Source organism: Petaurus breviceps, unplaced genomic scaffold (assembly GCF_028583685.1).
Source record: "Petaurus breviceps papuanus isolate PSGF00001 unplaced genomic scaffold, PetGlider_PUasm1.0 185, whole genome shotgun sequence".
NCBI lineage: Eukaryota > Metazoa > Chordata > Mammalia > Diprotodontia > Petauridae > Petaurus > Petaurus breviceps.
Genome location: NW_027185797.1, coordinates 27,761,328 through 27,782,363, shown reverse-complemented (window position 1 = coordinate 27,782,363; position 21,036 = coordinate 27,761,328). Strand labels below are relative to the sequence as shown.

Below are 21,036 nucleotides of genomic sequence, written 5' to 3'. Positions count from 1 at the left end.
ATCTACATGTGACATCGCGCGGTCCACCTCGTAGCCTCCACGCTGCCCCGCGGTGGTGTCTTTCTCTCTGTTTGGCCTTCTCCCCCTCCACCTAGCTGCCCCATTGCCAGAGCCCGATTACCCCCCCCCCGCTAGTACATACCCTCCCTCCCTGTGTATATGTCATAAAATCTCAGCCATCAGAACAGAAGCTCTTCAGGAAGTAGAGATAATTTCAGTTCTTTATATTTGTTTCCATAGCACCTACCATAATACGTGGCACACAGTAGGTGCTTAATAAATGTTTGTGGGTTGACTGACTGATAGACTGAAGATAACCTGATCGCTCAGGATGGCTGACTAAGCCAACACAGCTTGTTTCTATCAGATGCCAAATTTGTCTGTCATTTCAATAATCTGGCTCTGGCAATGGGGCAGCTAGGTGGCACAGTAAATAGAGCACTGGTCAAGTTCAAATCCAGCCTCAGACACTTAACACAAAACTAGCTGTGTGACCTTGGACAAGTCACTTAACCCCAATTGCCTATCTTCCCCCCTCCAAAAAGCAAAAAAAAAAATTATAATAGCATTAACTCTTAGGATACAGCAGCTAGGGATAGTCAGCCCAAAAAGAGAAGAATGTGTTTCATCCTTCAAATTTTTTCAGGAAAATGAATAAAAATCCAATGCTTTTTTTTCCTAACTTGAAGGACAAGAGAAAAGGAGAATCACTCCTCCCCACACGAGGCCTGGCTTCAAATACAAAGACCAAAAGATCTGATGCTGATTCAGCCTGACATATTTCTATCAATGTGCTGACCTGCTGACCACAGGCTCCTTGAAGGAAGGTAAAGTGTAATGTTTATTTTTGTATTCCACACAATAAGAAAAGGACCTTTTAACCAGGAGATAATCAATGTCTACTGGAATTAATGAAATGGAATGGGTGCCAAAACTGATAGGCAGCAAACAGTTTTCTTAGAGAAAGAGAGAAGCGAGCTGAAGCCTGCACCCAGAGGGTGGTGGGTGCTTCCTCTCAACACGGTCGGGCCTGAGTGTAGCCATAAGGACTTACCTGTTGGTGTGCTACTGCGAAAGGAAGAGGAGGGGGTGATGGGAGGGGTGACGGGTGGTGTAAGGCTTCCACTGCTATGGCGAGGTGGAGTGGACACATTCCCTCGAGACACCGAGCTGGACAAGGTCAATGAAAGTTTGGGCTGAATTTTCTTCTTCAAAGACTCTTGCTCACGGCGAGCAGCATCAGTCATAAATCTGAAACATCAACAGAAGGTGAACTGAGTCGTTAAAGTTCGGGGAATCATCAGATACGCTTTTCCTAAAGCAAATGCACTGAAAACTTCCCAGCATGAATTTTAAAATGTTGACTGAAAAGTATGCATTACTCAGGGGAGACTGCTCGACTCACAACATTTCAGTCATTTTTTACTGCAAAAAAGAGGAATGTTACTCAAACACAGCAAGAATCAGCTCAATTTACTAGCAAAGGCAATTTTCAACACAGAAGCTATGTTCCTCAAGGAATTTTTATGCACAGTTCCCGAGAAAGAAAGAAAACCCTGAAGTTTACCATTCCAAAACTGTGAGTTACGTTCATGGAAGTAACATTTTCACTCTCCCCCATAGATACTGAATGTAGAGTGGGACAGTGTGACCCAGGCTTATGCAAATCTATTTATTATTCCTTGACTGGCCTTATAGGAGTAACTCTGATATTCTTGGTTTTTGTCTTACTGCTGAGGAAAATAATATAGTGATGGTCTCAATATGTCATCACTAGCAGCAGCTGTGTTTGTGTAAATAGAAGCACCCTGGTAGGGGCAGAAGAGCAAAAGGGATAAGTAGAGGAAGTGTGTTTCCCCCCGAATCAAGTTACCCGTAGGCCCCTGTAAGAGTCTGAGTGTGACTGCAGACCTGCCAGAATGAGTGTAAGTTAGAGAGAATGATCCGCCCAGACCTGTGTAAAATGCGTGAGATGCTGCACATTGGGCAGAAACCCTATGTACCTGTTAGCTCAGCTACTTCCCCATCAGCTACATTATACAGCCATGGAAAGAGGCAAAACCAGCGGGTGCTAGAACCTCTCTCCTTAGTATCTGCTTGGCAATTATTGGCAGCCAGGTGGCACCATAGTGCACAGAACACCAGGCCTGGAGTCAGCAAGACTCATTTTCATGAGTTCAAATCTCACCTCAGACACTTAGTAGCTGTGTGACTCTAGGCAAGTCACTTAACCCTGTTTCCCTTAGTTTCCTCATCTGTAAAATGAGCTGGAGAAGGAAATGGCAAACTGTGCCAGTATCTCTGCCAAGAAGACACCAAATGGAGTCACTAAGAGTTGGACCCAACTGAGGACAACAAATTATTAAGGCAGCATGATACAGTCAGAGTCAGAAGACAGGTTCAAACACTGGCTATGAACTTTGTTACCTACATGAGACCTCGGGGAAGTCACTGCCCCTGTGTGACATCTTTATGTGGGAAATGAAGGGGTTGGACTAGGTGATCCCTACAGTCAGACCTGAACCTGATTATTCCATGATCTTTCTTTATGACCTTAAGCCTCTCAAGAAATGTCCTTCAAGACTCAGCAGAAGCACCATCTGTCTTCATGAAGCCTTTCCTGTAGCAGGACACCCCCTCCCAAAGCCGCCTTCTGCCCATTTTCTTTGGATCCTGTATATATTTATAGGTATGTATGTATGTATATATGTATGTATGCGGTGTCTCCCATTAGAACATCAGCTGCCTGAGGGCAGGGCCCAATTCAGTCATTTCTTTTTCTACTCAGTGTTATTTAGTACAGTGCCTGGCATGGCTGAAGGTTGTAGATTCACTGACTGATTGATAATAACAAGGAGGAAATGAAGCTTTTTTTGAAGTATTCACCTGGGGCAGGTGCGGGTGTTAACCTGCGGTCTGTGAGCTTGGTTTTTAAAAACACTTTGATAAATAACTGCATTTGAATATAATTAATTTCCTTTGATCCTATGCATTCTGCTTTATGCATTCGAACACATTATTCTGAGAAGGGGCATGTTTACCTCATCTGAAAGGTGAAGAACCTGACATAGGGACCCCACATCGAAACTTCCAACATCTCATCTATTTGTAAAGGAACCTTGTGTCATTTTCAGTCACATCAACAGACATTAGAGAAACTCTCTATAACGGAGATTCCAAAAGAGATACAATGTTACTTGTGATGCTGCCAGTGGATCAGCCTCGATACTGTTACCGGGCCAGAAAGAAGGGCCCGGGGGGAACTGGGGGCCTGCAGCTTTCACTAGAGGTGGATTAGGGAGCTGGGGCCTCCGGGGCAGCTTTTCCGGGGGCTCCCTGGCCCGCGTCCATCCCTAAGCCCACTACAAAGTCGGCTGAGCTGCCAGCCCCGTTACACAAAGTGAGCCGAGCCGCCTTCTCCTGAAGCAAAGCTACATCAAACACCCGTGAAAGGGGAATCACTTTGTAACGGCTCCGAACATTCTCCCTCTAACACTGGGAGCCGCCTGACACACTCCCACTCCGGAGATGCCTTCTGCAACATAATCTGGAGGCACAGAGTGACTTTGATATGTTTAAGCCACTGGCAATAAAGTATCAGGAAGGAGAGGATAGAGGGGCCCCCAAGACCGGAAAAAGGGGAGAGGAAAAAAGTATAAGAGATGGGGGAGCAAGAGAGTGAGAATGCAAGGGGGGGGGAGGGAGGAAGGGGAGGAAGAGAGGGGGGGGGAGGGTGGGGGGAGGGGAGAGAATGGAGCCCCCATGCGGAGCTCTTTGAAGCTTGCCCTTATTTTTCCCAGAATCCTCTTCTCCATAGCTCTCCCCCCCCCCCCCCCTATCTTAGCTTCATTTTGTATTTATTCCCTATATCCTTATAACCCGGTATAGGCATATTCTCTCTCCTGTCAACACAAATTCACCGATTGTTACCTCTTTGCCTCTGTAATTTTCCTAGAGCAGAGGTCTTACTGCGGCCCCCGGCTCCCCCCTTCCCTTCGCCTCCACCCCCCAAAGACTGTTACTTTTAGGATTAAACAGAACGCGCCACTTGGCAGGGAATGCTCTTCCCCAGCCTAACACACGAGGCCCCTCCACACGCACCAGGGTCTGGCCACACTGACTCCCTCCCGTCTTTGTCCTGGCTGTTTCCCGTGCCTGGAATACTCTCCCTCCTAACCTCAGACCCTAAATCCTGGTACCTTTGAAGCCTCATCTCCCGGGCAGAGGAGCAGTGCGGTAGAGAGTTCAAATCCTGCACCATGTGACCCTCAAAGAGGGCTAAGAGTATCTCCCTCCTGGGACTCTTGGGAAGATCCAACAGGACAGCCTCTGGCTTGCCCTATGGACACTGCCCTGGGATGTGACCGATTTCCCGGCGTCCCCTTGGCTGTGCCGCCAGTCCATACTTCCAGGCTATATCCACGTGCAAGATGCACTCCCTCATTCTTTCTCCCAGTTTGCTCCCCCTCCTCTCATTCCTTCTTCCTCTTCCTCCGGTTTTCTTCCCCCCCCCCCTTGCATTCTCATTCTCTTGCTCCCCCATCTCTTACTCTTTTTTCCTCTCCCCCTTTTCCGGTCTCGGGGGGCCCCTCTATCCTCTCCTTCCTAACCCTTCCCCCCAATTCCCAGGAGCCACAGGCTGGACTCTTGTTGACTGAAGTGTCCGATCAGAACGAAGCTCATCGATGATACCTCAGATCAAAGACAACCAGCCAGCCCCTCTCCATGGTCACACATCTCTGCCGCCACAGCCCCGTCCCTGACTCCATTTGTCCAGGAAGGAGCAATAATTCCTACTTGGGAATCTGGGTATTCATTTTGCTTTTTGGATGTAGGTCTGGTCGTAACTAAGATGGAAACCAGTTCCCTCTCTCACAGACCAGTCATAAATGGTAGATTGTGCAAGATAAAAAAAAAAAAAAGACGTCTTGTGGGAGGTAAATAGATCTGAGGGAGCAAAATGTTCCCGAATCATGCCCAGGTCTCCCTCCCTTCTAAGGGAAAGGGAGGAAGGTTCAGGCACCGATTTTTTCCCGAGATAAACGGCTCTGCTGGATCAGTGATGACTGCCAGTGTCTTGTCTTCATTCTGACCAAATGTATCAACCAATAAACATTTATTAAACACCTATGATGTACCAAGCACCAGCCTAGGTGCTGGGAAACCCAAGACACACATGAAGTGACCCCTGCCCTTGAGAAGCTGAAATTTTTAGGAGACAAAAAAGTGCACAGAGGTAAACACACAGAGAACTGCCAAGTAAATGGAGTGCGGTTTTCTGGGGGTGCCCATGCTGCCTCCTGTGTCTTCCTCCTGCTCCCCATTCTCTACCTTTCAATCAGAGGCTGGGGATATCTTTCCAGCTAAGCAGCCCCATGCCTAGCACACAGAAGGGGCTTAATCAATACTTGTGGATGAATGGATTCCTGATTCCAAGTCTGCAGCACTATCCACTTCCCACATTCCCTTTAGCTGGCTGTCAATGATCTGGGGGCAAACGCCACTGGCAAGGAGAGGCCTGGGGAGACGCTGGCTTCAGGGGAACCTGATGGTCTTGACTAAAAGGCTCTGGTGCCAGTCACAAACCAAAGACCCCTCTAAACAGAATGTCTCCAGAAAACAAAACCACTTCCCATCTAAAAAGCTGGTCTGTTACTAAGCCCCTGCGGAGTTATAAAGATGTCTTGGCCGACAGGCCTTGTTAAGTGGATCCTGGCCAGGATGCATGATGTCATTGGGAGATATTAATAATGAGTTTTGGGCTCATCCACCCAATTGCAGAACTTTGGAGATGGGGGGTGCTTAGGAAGGCTGTCTAGCTTAACGCCATCATTTTACACGCAAGGGAACGGAGAACCAGGAAGGAGACGGTGCCCTGGCCATGGCTCAGGGTCCAAGCAGGACCATCAGGACTGGATCTGAGGAGCCTCCTGATTCCTGGCCAGGCAGACCCATTCCCCACCTCTCATGACACTGTCTTTATTTCCTGCATGCTTCCCTCGAATGTTCTCTGTATGGGCCACTCCATCCTTTACCTCTGGGCCTTAGGCAAAAGGCTCCCTCACATCCAAATCTAGAAATCTACATAGCCCCTGAAGGTTTGCAAAGTGCTTTACAGTTATTATCTGGCTTAATCCTATCAACCACCCTGGAAGGTAGGTGCTGTTCTGAACCTCCCTTTACAGTTGAGGAAACTGAGGCAGAGGGAGGCTTAGCATCTAACCTAGTCATGACCTCCCTGGCCATGAATTCCCCTCCCCCACTCTATACCAATGTGAAAATCAGTGCATTTTCTAGTCTCTTTCAGAGGTCAAACTGAGCCTAATAAACCTAGCCAGCCCACCCACAGACTGAGGACGAGAGCTGTGGGAGGTGACCAAAGGAAATCCCTTATACTGAGGTCTCCTACTGGAGGAGGCCAGTCAAAGTCAAGCATGCCTTTTCAGCCATTAATGAATTCATCACAGCCTGATCTGTTAATTTTCTAGATAAGGACTCCAAGGCCCAGAGGAGAAAGCGAGCAGCCCCAAGTCTTCTTCCTACCAATGGCAGAAGTGGTGCTCACACCAAAGTCTTCCAAACCCCATTCGGGCCCCGCTGCCCACATGGAAGGGGGCCTGGCCAAGGCAGCTGGTTGTATGTTACCGGACTGGTGGAGCTGCCCCCTTGTGGCTGCTCAGGTGTGTGGGTAATGCTATTTCTTAAGGCTCATGTACAAGGGTGACAGGTGGTTGCTCCTTAGACTACAATGTCCATTTGGTCCAATATATTAATTTGGAGGTACCACAGGAATAAGAAAAAGTGACCAGTTCAAACCACCCCCAAATTCATGGAAATGAACAGTTAAAGCCTGGAATTTCTGGTTGATGCCCCACTATCAGCTCCTTCATTCAACAAATATTTCTCAAATATTGGCTACTTTCAATACAGTTTGGGATTTTAAAATGGAAAGTCAACAGTTATAGATTCCTCAGAAGGTCCATGCCTATGTGTCATGAATCTTTTTAAGATTATTACAAATTTAACCAACATTAATATTTTAATACACAAAAAAAAACCAGAAAAGAGGATTGTACATGACACTGAGCTGTTGAATTCTTCAGGAAGAAAGTTGGAAGGAACTAGACATAATAAGTACCGAACAGTGTCCCCCCAAAATGAAACTGCTTCTGTCTTAATAGACAGGCTGTAACTGGCTACTGATGCACAAAGCTTTCAAATCAGTGAGTACTCTGTGCAGTAAGATCATAGACTGGTTAAAGCAAAAGTCAAAACACACCAACGGGGAGAAAAGACAAAGGTAAGATGGCGATTCTGCAGGCAATTGGGATAGCTCTGATTTGACCTATTTAAATGAGCTACTGAGGGAAAAAATGGGAAATGGGTAAAGGAAAGGACACTGGAACCATTTATCATTACCTCTAGATGTAAAACTGGCATAAAGGGGCCAGAAAAGACAAGAAATGAATTCATCTGGCAAACACTTGATCTCCTTGTTAAGCAGAAGGACATGGCGGTTAAGGGTTAACAAATCTGGTCGACAATATAAACTCATCTGTGAAATATCATGGAGGAGAATGGTGAAAATTCACAACCTGTTTCATTTTGGAAAATAATGAAGAATGCTGGGAAAGAAAATGGATCTGCTGGAAGGTTGGCATGAGACTCAAGTAGGACATATCATTACCGTTGAGATGGGAAATAGATCAACAAAGAGACCCAAAATGAAACAGATCTGGCATCATTTATATAACATCTCTCCTTTCATTATCTTGGACAACAGAACCGCTGCATTTAAATACTTCCCACTCAGTCCCTACCATTCTATAGGAAAAGCAGAAACAGCTGCTAAGATGATAAATTTTTAAGAATGGCTGGACCAGATGAATTGCACAAAAAAGAAATGAATGAATGAAAAATCTGCACCAAGCACTGGGGGTTAAAAAACAAAGGCAAGATGGTAACTGATCTCAACAGGAAAACAGCTCAGATTGGGGACGAGTGGGTAAGGAAGGGCATTTTGAGCTGGTGAGCAGAATTCAGTAGGGCAGCCTCCCAACCCAATGATAAGCCCTTTCCAGAGGTAAAGTGGGAGGAGGGTAGGGACCAATGTACAGTAGGAAAAAAAATCAGGGTGCAAATGGGTATGCCTGGTCTCAAGGAGTCTAGAGTTAAGTGTTTTTGTTCTTTTTAGTCATGGTTCCTAAAGGTCTGTTTTGGAAAATGTAGCAACAACAGCATGGTAGAAAATAGCTAGAAATAGAAAATCTGTTCTAGAGACACTGAAAGTCTGAAAGCACTGGTTGATTTTTGAAGACACCAGAAAGAGAACAAAATACCATTTTTTTTTCTTTTTTGAGAGTGTCTCCCTCTCTTGTCTAGGCTGGAAATTCAGTGGCCACTCATGGATCTGATCCCATTGTCAAACCACACAGAAGCTCTGACCTGCTCCATTTGTGACCTGGGCTAGTTTGCCCCTCCCTAGGTAGCTTGATGCTCCCAAGGGTGCCGTATTGGTGATGGACTTACACCCAGTTGCTTTCAACCTTATTGCAACTTGGTACTCTCAAACTCCAGAGTAATCCAGAAGCCTCAGTCCCCCCAGCAGCCATGAGAACAGGCATGGCCCACCTCTTGGCACCTATACAAAGAGGAAGGGGCAGCAGGGGAGTGGTTCCTTGTCAAGGGCCCAGTGAAGAGTCTTCTGCATTTGGTCCCCCTGGCATCAGGATTCAAAAGCTAATTAATGGGAATTAAAGACTCCGTGCTTGGGAGATGTTATAAAGTTCCCTGGACATGACAGAGGGCCCTGTCCAAGCCTTCCTCTGAGAAGCAGCATGGAAAATTAAAACACAACAGAACATTTAAAAGCCTTGTTTTATACTTTCCATGTCCCTTTGGGCAGTATCATTTTTTTTTTTCTCAATGAAAACCAAATTTGTGAAACTAAGAAGGGCTTCAGGGGAAGGGGGAGGGGAAGAAAGGAGAAGGGGTTTGGCAGACACTATAGAATCCCACGAGCTGCGAATCTGGCAACTGATCCCTCCAGACAACGAGATTTCTCAAATAACAGCAACAGTTAGACGATAGAGTGTGGAGAACCCAAATGGACAAGCTCCATGTATCTTTTCTCTGGCTATCGCTACACTGGAGCCTGGGAGGATATGGGAAGAAGGTGAGCCAGGAAGAAGGCTGAAACATGGTGTAATACATTTGAACAGAGGGCATGAGAAAAGTCAAGGGGATTACGGGGTATGTTTCATGATGCAGTCACGTGTGGCCCACATGTCAAAGAATCCGGCTGCTCTCTAACGGTGAGCATTCATAACAGTAGGCACATCTGTGGGCAAAGCCAGGGGCTGCCTCCCCATGTCTGAGCAGCAACTTACACTGGTGGTTAAGCCAAACATGTATCGGATTCAACAGCCGGCTGATGAAATATAACCTGAAAACAGCAAGGAGCGTACATTTTGAGAGTGTTAATTCATTAGGGGGATTTTCTGTTTGAATGATCCACAGAGCATGATTAGAAACATATTACTTTTTAGGAAGTGGAAGGAAGACCATATAAATGAGAAAAAATGGTATTATAACTTTAAAATATTTATATTTATTTCATCAAATATTTCCCAATTGTAAAAATTTTTAACAATTATTGAAAAAAAATTTCAGTTCTAAATTCTCTCTCTTTTTCACCCTTCCCCCCTCCTTGAAAAGGCAAGCAATTTGATTTCAATTACACATGCAAGGTCACACAAAAAGTAGTTACATATTAGTCATGTTGCAAAAGAAAATAGAAACAAAAAGATTAAAGATAAAGAAAATCTTTAAAAAAAAAAGCCTGCTTCCATTTGCATTCAGAGTTCACCAGATCCCTTTCTGGAGGTGGACAGCATTTTCCATCATAGGTCCTTTGGAATTATCTTGGCCCAATGTCTTGACCAGAGTAGCCAGGTCTTTCACGATTGATCATTACACAATATTGCTGTTACTGTGTACATATTTCTCCTGGTTCTGCTCACTTCGCTTCACATCAGTTCATGTAAGTCTTTCCAGGTTCTTCGAAATCATCTTGTTTACCCTTTTTTCTTATAGCACAACAGCATTCTATCCATATACCACAACTTGTTCAGCCATTCCCCAATTGATGGGCAACCCCCTGATTTCCAATTCTTTGCCACCACAAAAAGAGCTGCTACAAATATTTCTGTACAAACAGGTCCTTTTCCGTTTTCTTTGGCCTCTTTATAATACAGACCTAGTAGGGTATGTATAGTTTTATAGCCCTTTGGGCATATTTCCAAATTGTTCTCTAGAATGGTTGGACTAGTTCACAACTCCACCAACAATGCACCAGTGTCTCAATTTTTCCACACCCTTGCCAGCATCTGTCATTTTCCTTTTTTTCATATTAGCCAATCTGATAAGTGTGAAGTGGTACCTCAGAGTTGTTTTAATTTACATTTCTCTAATCAGTAATGATTTTGAATATTTTTTCATGTGACTATTAATAACTTTGATTTCTTCTTCTGAAAACTGCCTATTCATATCATTTGACCACTTATCAACTGGGGATTGGCTCTTGATTTTATAAATTTGGCTCAGTTCCCTACATATTTGAGAAAAGAGGCTTTTATCAGAGAAACTTGCTGCAAACCCCTTCCCCATTTTCTTGTTTTCTTTCTAATTTTAGTTGCATTAGTTTTATTTGTGCAAAAGTCTTTTAATTTATTGCAATCAAAATAATCTATTTTATTTCTTATAATCCTCTCTATCTTGTTTGGTCATAAACTCTTCCCCTTTCCATAGATTTGACAGGTTTATCTTTCCAGCTCCCCCAATTTACTTATGACGTGACCCAAAAAGGGGCATTAGAAATGGATATAAATTCTAGAAAGTTTGAGTTTGCTATGGCTGGGGCTCCTATTTGGAAAGGTGATCTATAAATACCATTTTTTCTGAAACCTGAATCACAAAATAGAAACTGGAGTCAAAAGCTGGTTGGAATGCAGGAACAGTTAGCAAAAATTCTACTGCTACCTCACTTTCTATGGCACAGGCTTTCTTTACTCATAATAAGTAGCTGTAAGAGATTGACTGGAAGTTCCTCAAGGACAGGGCTTGTCATTAAAACAAAAAATCTTTTCACCCCCAATACTTGGTATAGAGCCTTGTACACAGCAAGCGCTTAATAAATACTAGCTGAACGTATCATTACCAGTACAGATTCAACCCAAGATGAACTGTGTAACTAGCCCATTCTAACCAACATTATTGGATAAGGAGAGTGCTGGAGTCAGAAAGCCTGGGTCCAAATCTTTGTTCAATTCCCAAGGACCTGTATGACTTTGTGAAAATTAAATCACCTCTCTGGGCTTTTGCAAACCTTCGAGAGTTTTATACACACACACACACACACACACACACACACACACACACACAGAGTTTTATAAATGCTAGCTACTATTCTTTGCTCTTATTAATATTATCCACAAAATAAGGAGTCAGAGCATTAGACAAATCCCTACCAAATCAAAAAATTTAAGCTTCAACTATTTTAATTCACAGGTGTATTTAAGTGAGCATGGATGCAACTGACTTGAATGCATGCCTCTAAATATAGCAAACTGTGGTTTTAGAATATTAATGATTTCTCTCAAAGCAAAGCATTGGGCAAATTACTTCTTTTCTGCAGGGCTTGGTTTCCCAATCTTTAAAGTGTGACAGTGGTGGACTAGATAATTTCTTAAGCCCCTTCTAGCTTTAAATTCCTATCATTAAGCAATTTCTGAAAATGATGCATAGAAATCTTAAGCAAAATCAACTAACACAATGACTCAATAGGACAGTGTATACAGCCTTCCAATCCCTGCACCTCAGCTGTTTCTCTGCTTAGAAGAAGGGCCCTTCATTATTTCTTTGGAACAATATTAGTCACTAAACAATATAATTTGAAATTAATTTGAATTTAGGTGCCTTTTAAGTGTTGTTTTCATTTCCAGGATTGTAGTCTCTGTGTTCATTGTTTTCCTGGTTCTATCATTCCAAATTGTCTCCCACCCTACTATGGGTGATCTGACTACATCTCTCTCCATTACTTGACAGGCTAAGACTACCATGGCCCTCTAACACCTAGAGCAGCAAATACCAAATCTGTTCAGCATTTAAAGCCATATGGCACTACTCATGGAACATCAGTAATTAAATAGACAGGTCTTTGTTTCCATGGGAAGCTTGAGCTCACTAAAAGAGCTTTGTAAATTTCCCAAAGGAAATCCAACACCCTCTCCTGTTCAACTCTGGGCACAAACTACCCATCCATACTGTCTATCCCAGATATATTGACACACAGGAAGCTCAAATACCTATCTTTGTTGGGGCAAAAGGTGTTCTTCAACCACTCAGGCTCTTCTGGGGGACCAGGCGATTCTTAGTGGTTACTGATCTTTCCAATGCCACCCAAGCAGGAGTCTTTGGAGGACCTCGCCATCCCAGCTCAGGCTCTTAGGTCTTCCCCATCACAGCGGGGAACACATGTGGCGAGCACACATCACCCTGCTTCATGATTCAGCTGGTGTTTATGATGAGGAGGTTGTTGAAGAGTGTTATGTGTCGTTACATCTTTCAAGCAATCTTGAATGACTTGGATGGATGGATGGGAAAGATCCCTGTAGGGCAGGGATCAAACACTTTTTCATAATCAGCAATGGATAAGCACGGAATCTACATCATTCAGCCCACTGCAAAATAATAAAGATGAGGTCACTGGTGAATGCTGCATACCAAGCTGTGCCTGTTTTTCCTAAGGGATGGCCTCTACTCATGCAGATCATGAAGATTTCGGACGGAAGGGAGAATAAGCCAATAATCATGGATGTTTCTTGGTTGCTAACATTTGGGATTTCTTTACTATCTACTTTACTATCGACTCCTCTTCAAATGCCTTGCATGGTGATTCCTTAGCACTCCCACAATGATATTGCCCTGGTACAGATCTCTAGATACACCCAATCTTGTTGCTTTATTTATCTTTTTAAAGAGACAATAGACTTCTCCTATAATCACATTCAGAACTGTCAGGATCTAAATGTGATGATCCCATTACCCTGGATGATAAAAACAATGAAAATACTCTTGGCAGATCTTTTCCCATTTTTCTTCTGTTTGTTCTTCTCTTTACATTTTCACCCTTCAATGCTCCTAAGATAATTTTTGTCAGTCAGACGTCTTATTAAGATTTCTTTAAACTGAATTTACCCTCCACCACTTCATGAGCCGATACTACTCACAATCAACCAATCAATACTTCTCTGTAAGATTTTACAAAATATATTCATATTCTAAACCAGTACTGCCTTTGGCTACCATCTCTCTCTACATAGCACATAAGTCAAATGTTGCTGACTAAGGTGCTTTTCGAGGTCTTTTGGTCTTCTTATAGCAACAGAGTTACATCAAGTAAACTTCTGTATAAAATTATTATAATTGGTGTGGATGCCATTTCTGCTGTCCATTTCCCATTTTCATTGTCAACTATGTGCTCAAATACTCCAGAACTGAGTTGTTTCAAGTGTAGGCCAAGATGTTTTCTCATTAGGATTCTTTCCTCAAGCTTTTTTTTTCTTCCAACAATTCTGATCTTTGCTCTGACAAGTCAGTAGTCTGACTGTTCACAGACAGCTGATTCAGGAAAAAAATCTCACATCAATAACAAGTCTTTTCCTGTATATTAAGTACAATTTATCCCATTAAGATGCTATTTTGTGCTCATCATGTCCAGTGCCTACCTACTCTTTTCCTGAAAGAAGTGTTTATGATACAGACGTGAGACTTCTGTATAATCTACAAATCTTTGGCCTCCTTTATTCTTGGACCATGCTTTCCCCACATATTCCTTTTCATCCTCTGACTTTCCCACCCAGATATTACTGAGTATTTGTAAAGAAATGCAGTTTTACTATTTTCAGGAATAGCTGTGCCCTAGAACAATGGTTCCTGACACATACGGGACTTTCCATAGATTAGCTCACTTGAGCTGCACAACTAACCTGTGAGTTTAGAAATGAAAGGAATCATTCTCCCCATTTTTTAGATAAGGAAACCAAGGAACAGACAGTTAAGAATCTTACCCTACTACTGCCCGTGTAGTGCACAGAGTCATAAACAGAGAATCAGGAAGACTTGAGTTTAAGATACTTAGATATTTTCTTTTTAGATGCTTATCTGTGTGACCCTGGATAAGTCATTTACCCTCTGATTACTTTAATTTCTTTCTTGATAAAATGGGGATAATAATCACACCTCCTCCCTGCCAAGGTTGTTGTGAGAATAAATTTCATACACACATATATAGATAGATATAGATAGACATACATTTGTATGTGTATATATATATATATACACACATGTATAACTTGATAAACCTTAAAGCACTATCGTTACTACCACTACAACTACTATGAAAACAACTATAACCACCACTACCCATCATCATGACCACCTATAGGAATGGCTAGTGAGTATCAGAGGCAGAATTTGAACTCAGGTCTCTCCTGACTTCAGCACCTCTCCCCCATACCAGACTGCCTCCTAACAAATAATGATGATGCACCTTAAAGTGTGCAGGCAAATCCTGCCTCAGACACTTGGCAAGTTACGTGTTTGTCACATCACCTCTTTCAGCCTCAGTCTCTTTATCTGTAAAACAGGGACAGTAACAGACCTACTTTACAGGGTTATTGTAGGCTCACGTGAGATAATGCTCGCCACTCTGTGCTGACAGAGCCGGGCTGTGCTGGGTACTGTCCTCGGTACTCAGTGACAAAACGACTGTCTCCTGTCCTCAAGGAGGTTCCATGCTGCTGAGGTTACCTGAGGCAGGACTTGAACAGGAATTTCCAATTCTGAGTCCATCACATGCCTCATGACAGCTGGGCTAGAGAGGAGGCCCACGACTGAATGTTTTACTGAACAACAGGTCTAATTCACAATGCCCAAGCCTCTCTGTGCCCTGCACATGCTCTCCAGTCTTTGCCAGCGGCTGGTTCACTTCCAGGGTGTATGTGCCCCCTACTTCGGTTTATCATGGACTTGTGTTCCTGACCGTGGTCTTCACGGAGAGGCCAAAGCCACAGGGCTGATGACCACAAGTCTCAAATTCAAAGCACTCAGCCGGTGAGTGGGTGCCAGGGAGGCATGTAAACCCACCCTGTTCCAATGCTGCTCCTCTGTGGGTTCTGCCAGCCTCTTTGGATGCCAGAGGGCTCCCAGCACAAAGCATTCCTTCTGCTGCTGTCTCAAGCAGGCCCCTCTCGCACGCACGATGCAGGCCATTGCTGGGCCCAATTATGTCTCTGAATAAATAGCGACGAACAAAACCCCACTGTCCGCCCTCCATGGCTCCGGGAAGCAGACAGGCAACATTCCCACAGACACCCGCCCGGGCTCATGCTGCGTCTCTCTTGCCTTATTATGCCCCCGGAAACAAGCCACATGCCCGGGGGGAAAACATAAAGTAGATGCTATAAAAGCCCCGCAGCTCCTGTTACTGTGGAGGGCTCCCCATCTTTGTCATCCCCCCAACCCAGGAAGAAAAGCTCCTTTTTATTTGGCCCTTGAAGGGAGGCCCTCCAGGTGACAAGCATTTGAGGTTGGCAGAAAGGCAGCAGCAGAGCCCCAGGGGTGGTCTGCCCAAGGAAAGCTGTGGAGTGCCCAAGGACTGCTGACTCTGGGGCTAGCAAACCTTCCACGGAGCTGTGGGCTGTGAGCTCTCCGGTACCGGAGGGAGAGAGCCGTCCCTTCTGCCCATGGAAGCTCTGTCCTCTTCTTGGCATTATCTAATGCCCCTGACGAGGGGAGGGGTGACCAGGGCAATGAGGGGCCAGGCCATGTGCTAATCAAGCAATTTACTAAGCACCCACTATGCACTAGGCACCTTGCGAAGCACTAGGAATGCGAAAGGAGGCAGTCACCTCCTGAAGGAACTTACACTCTAACCCACAAACAAATATGTACTAAGCAAGAGACAGACAGGAAAAACAGGGACTAGCTGGTGGAGGGAAGGCACCGGAATTACAAAGGGCCGGAGCAGGCCTCTGGGGGGTACCTGGTGGTGGTGAGCTCCACGAGAACCCTGAGAAGGGCATCTAAATATCTGAAGGGCTATGTTTGGGGCAGCCAGGTGGCACAAGAGATGGAGTACTGGCCCTGGAATCAGGAGGACCCGAGTTCAAATCCAGCCTTAGACACGTACTAGCTGTGTGACTTTGGGCAAGTCATTTACCCTTGAATGCCTTTAAGAAAAAAAGGAGAAAAAGAAGCTTCTGTTTGGAAGGTTTAGATTTGTCCTAAGAAGGCAGAGAGGACTAAGATGTGGCCTAATGTGGATGGCTGGGTGCCTGTTATAGAGAAGGAGACAGATCTTGACCTAAGACAATAAAGAGAACTACTGAAACTGGAAAGGGCTCCTTGGCAGGCAGTCAATTCTCTGTCCTCGGAGGAGTTCAAGCAGAGGTGGAATGACCGATGTTGAGGATGCTGAGGGCAGGGCTGGCCTAGATGACCTCTGTGGTCTAGTCTGAGTCTGAGCCCATGATTTAATGGATAAGGTGAGTAAAAGCACAAATGAGAGGAACCCGGTGGTGGAACTGTGGGAAGTCTGTAAAGCTGGTGTTCTTAGTTTGGATATGTGTCCTCTACCCTTTGGGCAGCAGTCTGGGGAAGCCTAGGGACCCTTCTGCCGAAGAAGGTCTTTAAATGCACAAAATAAAACATATAGGGCAACAAAGGAAACTGATAAAGTTATAAAATTGAAAAGCAGCAACTGTTTGTGGACCGAAGCTTAGGAACACCTGACAGAACTTACAAAGAGGGATGGTGGTAGATGAACCTAAAAAGATCTGGTAAAGAAAGATACCTTGAATGCAATGTGTGTGCAGTGAAGAACCTTGAAAGTTTCTGGACAGAGGAATGGCCCGACCAGAGCTAAAATGAGGAAGATTATTCAGGCTGTGGAGGGCAGATTGGGAATGGAGAGAAAGACTAGTCAGTCAGTCAACACACATTTGTTAAGAGCTTACTATGTGCCAGGAACTGTGTAAGTTCTGGACATGAGACTCAAGACTTTGTTACCATGGAAGAACCTTCCTCAAAAGGGAAAAGAACTTAGGATTATTAGGGGCAACCTTCCCCTCTTGTGGGTCCCACCTTTCTACAGGACCTACACAGTCTGCATGACTCACAGTATGGGCAAATTCCAGACTGGCTGGCTGGGAGAATGGTGGATGTTTTTAACAGAAATCAGAAATTCAGGAGGAGAAGCTATTTTTTTTTTTTGGACAGGGAATAAAATTTTATTGCACTCTGTTTATGTTAAATCTGCAGTACCAACAGAACAGCCATATGGAGATATTAAGCAGGAAGTTAAGAAGGCAGGTGTGAAGGAGACAAAGAAGGAGCAATCAGAGAGATAGAAGGAAAACCCCCCAAAATGTAAGAGCTAATTATTAAAGAAGAACCCAATCCGCCATGGCAACTGCATTTCTACTTCTGCCTGAACCTTCACAAACTAGCGTCCTGGGTGTGACACAGGATGTGCCTTCTGCCATGGCACATATACAAGCGTTCATTCATTTTCCAAATGTTTGCCTACTAAGTGTACAGCGATCCACTTCCAGCCTCCAAATCGCGACTCACAGTGGCCTGACAAAGCACATTGCTTTTGTGAAAGCTCATTAAAAAGGTGCCTTCTTTTCTTGAAAGTAGATTGTCCTAGAAAATCTAGGGATACACATCTGACCGGGGAGAAAGGCACAGAATCTGTATGTTTCCAACCTGACTCTGTGAAAGGGTTTTCTTTATACATCTGACATGTGAGAAACAGCCCATTCTAAACCTTGGAAGATTATGTTTTGAATAAATGAGGCGGAAGCCAGATGCTCTTCAAATTCCATTTAAAACAGTTTACCAACATCTCTCAGGACAAAATTCTTCCAGTGCCCAGTGAAATAAACTGGGTTACCTGGTCCTTGCAAGATGAAGCTTTGAAGATGCTTTTCTTTTAAGCCTCATTTTCCACTGCTGGGGGGAAGGGGGGGAAGGAACCAACCAGGAAGTTATCTGGCCTTGGTTTTTTTTACTATACTATTTACACCATGCAGAGCAAATGAGAAAATGTCTAAAGCTATTCCTCCCTGGAAGCAGAAATTCCACACTATTGTGCTCTGAGGGATTTCTCTTTAGGAGGGAATTTGAACAAACACTGTTCAGATGGTTTTTTTGTGGGACAGGGTGAGAAAAACTCTGAGTCAGTTTCCTCTATGGCCCTACATCCTGCAGAAGTGATGGGCACTTGGGCCTCCCACCGACTTCAAAGGACATTTCCTTCCCAGCTCAGTAAATGGAGGGAGAGTAGGAGAGGCCTTAACAAGGCGATAAGTGAGGCCAGTCTTTGTTCCACAATTTATTTCCTTTGATTAGGGGGGGGAGGGGGAAGAAGACAAATTATTTAAGCAATTCCTCAATGGCAGCCCCAGCCAGCTCTGAAATCTGACCCTGATATTTATAAAAGTCCCAGTAGTAAAGGAAGCATTTAGGGAAAATAATAGAAAAATGATTAAGAAGAAATCTGTCAATGAAAAGAATTTGAAATTTCAGTTTCTGAGAAACACATTTTCAGCTTTTATTTCTCCTTTCATGTCAATAAAGGTATAAGATAACAATCGTAAACAATAAATAACATAGTAGGATAATACTAGTAAAAATGAACTTAAAATGGCAAGTTTCTCTTTTCAGCTGGGAAATTAAATGCACTGACCACAATAGCAAAATACCAGGGTTATTTGAAATGAAAGTTAAGAGTGCAAACCAGTCATTTGCACATGAGAAAACTGAGGCCCAGAAAAGTCTTATTTTGTACCCGAGATCACACAGCCAGTCAGTAGCAAACCCCAGTTTTCAGATGTCTACTTCTTCTAGGGCTATTTCTGCTGAGATACCAAGACACCTGGAAGTCACTCCCCACACCCCACCCACTCTCACTCCCACACAGAGGGCCTATGGAGGATGGAAGTTTCCAACCTTCAGAGCGAGGGACACGTATGTGCCACAAACTTTTTTGTTCAGGCAGCATGTGGCACATATGAGGTGGACGGTTGGCTTTACAGCCAGAAAGACCTCAAGAATTGCCTCCAATATACATTGGAGAAACGGGACCCAGGAAACTCTCCAAGATTAGAAATGGACAAATGCTTAGGGGGTTTCTTCATATGATGAAGAGATGCCAAGTCTGAGCCTGGAAGTCCCCCACAAAGACCCTGAGTAAAGATATTCTGCGTTTGTATGTATACACGTGTGCATGCAAAAATACACATACCATATAGAATAACACTGATAGCTAGCATTAATAACAGGCTTAAAGGTTTGTAAAATGCTTTACATCTATCGTGTAAGCCTCATGACAGCCTGGGAGGCAGGTGCCTTTATTCTTCTTCCTATTTTGCAGATACAGAAACTGAGGCAAAAAGAGGTTAAGTGACTTGTCCAGGGTCACACAGCTGTAAGTGTCTGAGTTTGAGAGGCTGGTCATGGGGGTTGAGAGTGATCAGTCAGGCTCTGCCCGTCTGGCCTGGACAGAGAGAAGGCTGCTCAGAGACCCATGGCTTTTGTGACATGGGAGCTTCAGGAAGAGATGTGTGTGTGTGTGTGTGTGTGTGTGTGTGTGTGTCTTGGCCAGGGGTGTACGCCTTCTGGAGACCCCCAGGAGATTCTCTATCACATCTGCCTCCTTCATTCCCTCACTCACTCAGTCAAACCTATCCTGCACTGCGCTAGGTGGGAGGAGACCCCAAGAAGACACAGACATTTCCTGCCCTCCTGGAGCTTAGAGTTCAGCAGTAATTGGACTCCATTCAGCTTGCCAGGCATTTACAACAGGAACATGGAGAGTACAAAGGAGAACGTGGGAGAAGCAAGCATAGGCTAAAGTGGACGGGCTTAGCGGTGGGCAGGCTTATGTTTATGGGGCCTGAGAGGATGTGGCCAGACCCAGGAGGCTTTTATGTGCCTGAGAAAGTGGGTTTCAGTGAGACTAAGGATTAAATAAGCAGGTATCCTCTGCCAGCCCGCCAGCCTGTCTGCTGGGGGCTTCACCCTGCTGCCCCCAACGCTGTCCTGTCCAGTCTGTGCCCCACAGCCCCCCAGATCTCCCAGGAAAGTGATTCCCCAGCACTCTGCTGGCACCCAGTGTTTACAAGCCAGAAGGTTCCCTTCACCTCTAAGCCAGACTTTCCCTTGCTGTAGCCAATTTTCTCATCACATCTCGGTTTCTTGTGGCCTGTGGAAGGAGACAATCTTTGCTGCCCTTTAGACAAAGAAATGGGGTCTACAATGTATGTTCTGGGGCTTCGAGTTAGTGGGGAAACTGAGGTCTGAGGTGTCAGTGGCAGAGGGGGTGGAGGGCTACCCCTGGAGTGAGGCCAACTGGGGTTTAGGTCCCACATCGACGCTCAGCATCAAGAATTTACTCACTGGACTGCTTACCACGTCTGGAAGGCAGAAGGGAGGGAGAGAATTGGGAACTCACAATTTCAAAAAATGAATGTTAAAAATTGTTTACACGCAGTTGGGAAAAACAAACCAAACAGCCAAGGATTTATTAACTACCTCTGTGACTCTGGGCAAGTAACCGCACCTCTGAGCCTTGGCTTCCTCATCTGTAAGAGGGGCGCAGTTTTGTCAGTGTTGTTGGGCGCTTCTAGAACCTGAACATCGAAAGCCTGCCTTTTATTCTCAGCTGTCTGCTCTGGACTGGTCTCTTCTCTCCCCTCTCCTCCAGCCTGGCCTCATCACCTGCCAGGGATACCCACAGGTGATGCTGCATAAAGATGAAAGGTCGCAGAGCCCTTTAGCACCTGGGGATGCCAGCAAGGAGCCTCCCCCCCCCCCCCCCATACTAAGACTTTTGGGACACTCTGAATTTCCCAGTCCACCCCACCCCTGCCCCGCCCAATAGCTCCAAGAGGGAGGTCCTGTCACTAT

At 44.7% G+C, this 21,036-nt stretch overlaps 2 protein-coding genes across 2 annotated transcripts in view; one reads left to right on the top strand and one right to left on the bottom strand.

Annotated features, from left to right (window-relative positions):
• The window catches only part of LOC138161753 (thymosin beta-4-like), a 171,790-nt gene that overhangs the window by 5,692 nt on the left and 145,062 nt on the right, over positions 1–21,036 (top strand). The gene's annotated exons all lie outside the window — the stretch shown is intronic.
• The window catches only part of JAZF1 (JAZF zinc finger 1), a 117,679-nt gene that overhangs the window by 37,670 nt on the left and 58,973 nt on the right, over positions 1–21,036 (bottom strand). Inside the window, exon 2 of the mRNA XM_069088654.1 lies at positions 1,055–1,251. Coding sequence (XP_068944755.1) covers positions 1,055–1,247 — 193 coding nt within the window. The 5' untranslated portion in view covers positions 1,248–1,251. The remainder of the gene's footprint in view (positions 1–1,054; positions 1,252–21,036) is intronic.